The sequence below is a fragment of the Crocodylus porosus genome, unplaced genomic scaffold (genome assembly GCF_001723895.1).
Source record: "Crocodylus porosus isolate Cpor-Errol unplaced genomic scaffold, CroPor_comp1, whole genome shotgun sequence".
Taxonomy (NCBI): Eukaryota; Metazoa; Chordata; order Crocodylia; family Crocodylidae; genus Crocodylus; species Crocodylus porosus.
The window spans coordinates 39,978-47,189 of NW_017728892.1; the positions used below are offsets into that span (position 1 = coordinate 39,978).

Genomic DNA, 7,212 nt, shown 5'->3' on the forward strand with positions numbered 1-7,212 from the left:
TCACCAGAGCGCCCCAAGGGATGACGCGGTCGAACGGTCACAAACTCCTGCAAGACCGTTTCAGGCTGGACATAAGGAAGAATTTCTTTCCTGTCCAAGCCCCCAAGGTCTGGAACAGCCTGCCAGCAGAGGTGGTTCAAGCACTTACCCTGAACACCTTCAAGAGCAAATTGGATGCTTTTCTTGCTGGGATCCTGTGACCCCAGCTGACTTCCTGCCCTTTGGGCAGGGGGCAGGACTCGATGATCTTCCGAGGTTGCTTCCAGCCCTAATGTCTATGAAATCTATGAAAATCCCATCTGGGTCTCACTGGAAGAATTGACTACTGGGACCTGTAGCTGGCCAAGACCATTGCAGTACCACAATGCAGGGTGCCAGCAGTTAGGCGCAGCCCTAGTCTTGACTGGACCTAGCTGGATGTCCTTGCTGGAAAGGATTTTATGTCTGCTATTTGTTTTGCTGGCACTGCCTGGGAGCCCAGTCACAAAACAGTGCCCTGCTGTGCCAGGTACCCCAAATAAAAGGTCCCTGCTTTACAGTCTTGAAGACAAGACAGCAGGTGGATACAGAAAGAAGAGTGTGAGAAAACCAGAATACTTGCCAAACTCAACAGTTTAACAAAACAGGAAGGAATGGCAACAACTCAAACAGCAAGGCAGCCCTTACCGAAAATCCACCCAGGGGACTGGATCTACTGAGAATGACCCTCCTGAAAACGGAAAGGTTAGATCCATCCAAAGAAAAGGCGGCTGGCGCCATACTTCTGGATCTGATTAACGTGCCAATTCCAGGGACGGCTCATCATTTTGAACGGGCATGGTAACAGCCCGCTGACACATACCACTGAGAGTTACCCGCATGCAGTGCTTATAAGAATATGGCTCTATGGTACTTATTTGACTAAGGTGCTCTGCTGCCCACCCATACATTTGCAGGTGGTTTACTGAAAGACAAGACTGCAATGTTGTGAATCAATATTATAAAAATGGAGGGAGGGGTCACAGTATGATTTCTAGTCTCCCGATTCCCTTTCCCCTCTGACACAATGCCTAATGTTGCGTACAAGAGGGTATACGATGGCCTGAGCTAGCCTGTCCAGCACAACAGCCTTCTTGGCAGGTCCAAACAGCAGAAGGGACCTATAGTTTGACTGTAAGCTCCCAGGGAAACCAGGTCAGTCCAAAAGAAAAGGGGGTGGAGGGGTTCTTTTGCTTTTAAGGCAAAAAAAAAAAAAAGCACTTAGATGAATACATCGGCCCGCACTTGCTCTCTTGGCACAGGTGGATACAGGGGACGGCACCTGACAGCAAGTCAGAGCCCCCTCCTGAACTAGAACCACCCGCTGCCCCCAAGAGTACTAACCCCAAACTCTCCTTCTCCTGCTTCAAGCCCACCGCCTCCACTGCAGCCCTCACCCAACCCTGGAGGATCAGGGCAGCCCCTCCAATACCAGCACTGCCAGCTACAGCATCTGCAGCCTGCTGCTGCCTGCACCCTACCCCCCTTTCCATCACTCCCACTTTCCAATTACTCCAGCTCCCTGCAGTCCCTTCGTAGCATCTGATGAAGTAGGCTGCTGCTGGTGAAAGCCTACAGCCTTCTGATTTAGTTAGTCTGCAAGTTGCAACCCCACCCTGCCTTCTACCAGCTCCTCAGCCATTGCAGGGTTCAATCCGAGCCTATCCTTCTTGACTGTAAAGTCCTCTGATGTTCTCCGAGTGCACTGAGATGCTCCCTCTGCTCACTTAGGGCCGAGCTCCTCTGTCCCTCCAAATGAACTGGCCGCCACTGGCTACTGCTCACGCTTGATGACAACGAAGGGCGACGGGGAGCGTCCCTTTCTTCTAGCACTGAACGAGGAACTCTGGTAGAACCAGGAATGCCGCATTACCCTTCAAGACGCTGCCCTGCTCCGTCTCGGAGAAGGCTGGGCACACAACTCTCCACTGGGAACTTGCTTTTGGCTCCAGTTTTACGGGCATGACCCTCATCCTTGCAAATAATTTCTTTGTAAAGTGCGTCACCCAGAATAGTTTTCTGGTATTCCCACCCAAATCTCATTTCAAACAGCTGCCTTGGTTTCGTCTGCCCCATGGAACTCCTTCGCCCCTGCCCCGCTGTGCTGGTAGAGGAAGAGTTCAACCCTGAAAAGCGCTTAGCGATGCTGTTTGGGTGGAATACAGAATATAAGAGATGTGGTGAAGCTGGGAACTTGTTCTTCCCCACTTGAGCGAGGAACAAAACACCCAGCAGCAGTTTGCATTAGAGAACATGGGCCACTGAATAACTAACATCTGGGAGCTTCTTCCTCGGCCTCTGAGCTGGAGGGACAGAGGCGAGTAAGGCCAGCAGCCATTTCATAATCCAGGTGCTAACCTGTCTCTGGTCCATTTTACTGGCACTGCTTAATGAGCCAGGTAGCAGGCCAGCCAGTCTTACCCCTTGCCCCTGTCCCTGCCAGGGTTTTCAGTGCACCCTGGGCCTCAGGTTGAAGGGCACCAGAATCTGAAATTAAACTGAACCCCCTTGCAGTGCCGTCTGCCTCCCTACTGTCTACCCTGCCATGGGCTTCAGAGGGGTTTCCAGAAGGAAGGGCAGCCAGCAGCACAGAGCACACAGGATGAAGCAGAGAGCAGGCAGGGACGGCACTACGCCCTGCTGGCAGGACTCAGAATTGCTCTGCGACGTGTCACAAGCGCTATACTGCCACCCACCAACAGCGAGTTCCCGGCTCTGGGGGAACAGGCCTGCATGCTAGCTCTGCTCATGCTTTCGCTGCACTGTGCAGTTCGACAGCAACCATGAAGTTCGTGTGTTGTTGCAGTTATGCCTCAAAATGCTGGGTGAGGCTGGCTGCAAGGTGGGGAAGGGTAATAGTTTTCATAATCCAGTGCGACTTCTGACCATCCCGGGGCACTGCACACATGGTTTTCGTTGCCAGGCAGATCCAAGAAAAATGTCAGTAGCAAAATCAAGAACTGTTCCTTGCTTTCAGTGGCCTGACCAAGGCATTTGATTCCTTAAAATCGTGGACCATCCTCCAATGCCTTGGCTGCCTGCTGAAGTTTGTCACCATGCTGAGGCTCCTGCATAATGATATGACCGCCACTGTCCTGAGTGGCAGATCTGAAACTGATGCCTCCCACATCTGGACCAGGGTCAAACAAGGTTGTGTGATCGCTCCCACCCTGTTCACCATCTCTCTGACCATCATCATCCACCTTATCTGAGATGATCTACCATCCGGTGTCAGTATTCAGTATTGACTGGACAGGAAGCTTTTCAATCTTGGGCGCTTCCGGGCAAAAACAAAACTCACAACCAAGGACATCCACGACCTTCAGTTTGCAGACGATTGCTGCGTGATGGCTTTCTGCACAGGATGTGCAAGCAACCTTAGATCTCTTCAACGCTTCGTATAAGAGACTTGGCCTCTCCTTAAACGTCGCCAAGACGAAGGTTCTCCACCAACCCTCCCCAGGCCAGCTGAACATCTCTCGTGCTATCTACATAGACAGGGAGGCCCTGGAGTATGTGGGGCACTTTCTCCATCTCAGCAGCCACCTCTCTCAATGGGCTACCATCATACCCTGGCTTGGTTATGCTTTTTAGCCCTGCTGGGAAGTGGCACCCTGATGTCCTTATGTCCCCACACGGTAGCAATGTAACAACAGGTCTGCCCCAGTCTCGAGGCCTCACTGGAACAACAAGAAGGGAACATGCTCCACTTTGCCCCAGTCTCTCTGCTCAGGTCGCCAACAGAAAGGTCAGTTCCAGGGGATGGCTCATCAGCCCACGAGGAAGCATCCTAGACCCACATGCCTCCTGATGGGAGTACCCACTTCTGGCAGACTCGTATCAGAGAGACAGGTACCAGTCCTGTGGCAAGCCAGCCAGGCCCTGTACCTGCCGGGGGAGCTGGTCCTATATACTCACAAACTCAAAACAAGCACCTGGAAGGAGAATTGGGCCTGGCTAGCAACAGCTTTGGGGATGACACCTGCCCAGGCAGGGACAGCAAGAGCAGATCAAGGAGCCACTGACCTCTCAACTTCAGAAATGTTGTTGATCCTGGAGGCTTCCAGCAGGGCATCTTCTAGGGAGAGACAGAGAGGAGACAAGTGAAGGCACTGGCAGGAAGGCCACATACGCGTGTCCCCCCAACAACCACAAGAACAGTGCGAATGCCTTGTACATCATGGTACAAAGCAACCCCTGAACTACCAGGGCTCAGATTAAATTCATCCTAACCCCCCTCCTAAGGGATTCATCATGACGCCTTTCTTTGGAATAGGTGGTGCTGGACCCTGCTGGAGAGGGGTCTGGCTGACTCGCCGTTCAGGCACGAGGCTCTCCTACATTGGCTGTACCCTAAATCCCAAGCCTGCAGGAGTGACAGGTCCCAGCACTCAGCACTGTGCAAGGCTCTAGGATAGAGCAGAGCTAGGCAGCCCTCCTTTCCATGGGACGGGGACTGGCTGCTCCCCATAGTCTAGTCCCAACGCAGCCAACACTGGCATGACACGCCTGGAGAAGCCACCAGCTGTGAATTTTCAGGGAAGGGGCCTGCTCCTCCCGAGTGTCTGGACAGCGCCTGGTATATTGCAAGCACCACTGTCTGCAAAGAATCAGGGCCACGACAACTGGAGGCTGGCAGAGCCACAGGGAGGAGGAGTCCAGAAGAAGGACCTGAAGTTCCCAAATTTGCAGCAAGGCAAAAGGCAGAGGGCTGGGCCATGCAGGGGGCATAAGGCAAGAGCAACTGAGCTCTCAGGCCCTGTGCATCACCAGCACTGTGCTCCGTTTCACAGCTGGCCCAAGACAGACAGCAGCAGCCAGAAGTGGAGGGGAAGCTGGTGGGCAGACCAAGAGCTCCACCTTTAGGCTAGAAAGGGGGACCACACTGCCTTGACTGTCACCCTGGAAAGCTCCTGTATCAGGCACTGTGGACACACGGCCAAAGCAAGGGACTCGGCATTGGGAAGGGAGGGGGAAAAGCTTCCGTCTCACAGAAGCTACTGCATAGCCAGACCCCCAGGGTGGGACTGTTTTACCTCAACAATGTCCCATCAAGGAGAGCGGGCCCAGGCTGGGAGCCCTGGGACTGGCTGCCCTGCGCCCCGCAAGGTAACTGCAGCCTGTGCAAACCCTGGGCAGGCTTTTCACTGCTGGGTTGGTGCAGCGTGGTCACAGCAACAGGGGCTGCAAAACAAGGCTGGGATGCAGGGGGAGAGCTCGCGGGTCAGAGCGGCTAGGCTGCCACAAGTGCCCCCGCCACCGGGGCTTAAGCCTCCAACAAGTGCCCCCGCCACCGGGGCTTAAGCCTCCAACAAGTGCCCCCGCCACCGGGCAGACAGCTGGCTCGGGCTGGCCCACACACGCAGCACAGACCTGCGCCCCATCCGAAGGCCCAGCAGCCTGCAGGAGATGACCCTGGCGAAAGCATCCTCTGAGCAAGGGTGGAGGATGAGCCAGACACGCCAGAGGGCACAACAACCACACAGAGGTTCAGATGCTTCCAGGGGCTTCAACCTGTGGCAAGCTTCCTGGGATATCCCCCTAGCCCACAACGGCTGTTGGGATCTGGACGGACGCGCGCACACACGCGCACACACACACACACACACACACACACACCCACCCCTCCCCCTCCAGGAGAACAGCATGTCCGTGCCCTGCTGGATAGGGTCCTCATTCCCTGACCCGGCACCAGCAGTCTGTGCCTTTGGGAAGAGGGCACCTGGCTTCTATCTGGGCCATTATAACAGAGCAACCACTGCAAAGCCGGAGGCACCCCAAGGTCCCTTGGCTCCTGGGACCAGGACCAGGCGGTTCATCTGCTGCCCACAGGATGGATACACCCAGGCAGCGACTAGGCAGGACTTTCCACATTCCCCACGCCTCCCGCTGGCTGACTCACCAGGCCTCACAGCCACAAAGTGCTATCAACGGGGAAACTGAGGCACTGAGCAGAGCCGACCTGTCCACAGACACAGGGAGCAGCCCACTATGCTCCTCACAGGCAAAGCACAGAGGGCAGCGTGCGCTGGTGCATGCAGACAGCCCCCTGGCACACACGGCAGCGGGCTCCTGGCTCCCACCTTGTCCTGTTCAGTGCCTCCGCGCTCAGTGCCTCAGTTTCCCTCATCATCACATCGTCCTGACTTAGCCTGCTCTGTCCACGCTCTCAGGGCTTTACTCCTCGCATCTCCCAAGTCCTGGTCACAACCCACCCTGTGCCACATGCTACCCCCCATTGCTCCAAGCCTGCACCAAGCCCCCACAGACTCTTTCACGGGACTAGTCCTCACCTTGACAGCTAAACACATGCATAAGCGCTCTCAAAGCCATGGCCTGCGGTTTCAGAAAACCACCGACTGGAGCAGAGGAGGGTGCAACAGGGCGCCAGCACAGACACCCCGCATCCCATCAAGGTCTCTCAACACCACTAGCAACAGGGACCTGTGCACAGCTCCCCTCCAAGGATGGTCCTGCATGCACAGCACAGGGACCAGCACCCCAGGGAGCCCTCTAGGATGGCAGATGGGCAAACCCTTCCCTGCAGCAACCTTCCCCGATGGGTGACAGGGAAGAGCTTGGAGTCACAGCACAGCCATGCCACGGGCTAGGCCAGCCCCTGCCCCCCTGCCGGAGGGTGAGCTCTGCCCGAGCAGCAACCCCAGGGCTCACACACGCGTGTGGCGATAGTCACCCTTGGACAGGTGCCCCCGGCCGTAGCAAGATGCTGCCACCACCACTGCCAGCGCCGGGGTTGCATGCATCCAGCTGCCCTGTGGCCTCCGCCAACTGCTGGGCCCCTCCAGTGCCGGCATCGCTGGGTTGCTGCTCCTTCGCCACGAGGTAGGCACGCACGGATCCTGCAGTGCAAAGCTGCTGCACCCCGGCACCGGCATCCCGCAGGATAATGCTGGGCTGCTGCACCCCTGCAGCGCTGGGCTCCTCCGCCACGGGGTTGGCACGTTTGCATCCCGCAGTGCAAGGTCGCTGCACCCCAGCGCCGGCATCACGCAGGAGAATGCTGGGTTGCGGCACCCCGGTGCCGGCATCACGCAGGGCAAGGCTGGGTTGCTGCACCCCTGCAGCGCTGAGCTCCTCCGCCACGGGGTTGACACGGCCGGACCCTGCGGTGCGAGGCTGCGGCACCCCGGTGCCGGCAGGAGGCCCTGCAGCGCGGGCCTCCACCGCCAGGGG

General features: G+C 56.6%; 1 protein-coding gene across 1 annotated transcript in view; it reads right to left on the reverse strand.

Annotated features, from left to right (window-relative positions):
* The window catches only part of CLPB (ClpB homolog, mitochondrial AAA ATPase chaperonin), a 38,350-nt gene extending 31,354 nt beyond the window's left edge, over positions 1-6,996 (reverse strand). Inside the window, exons 1-2 of the mRNA XM_019555222.1 lie at positions 6,713-6,996; positions 4,045-4,096 (exon numbers count right to left, since the gene is read on the reverse strand). Of these exons, the coding sequence (XP_019410767.1) occupies positions 4,045-4,096; positions 6,713-6,914 (254 nt within the window). The 5' untranslated portion in view covers positions 6,915-6,996. The remainder of the gene's footprint in view (positions 1-4,044; positions 4,097-6,712) is intronic.
* Positions 6,997-7,212: the final 216 nt, after the last annotated feature.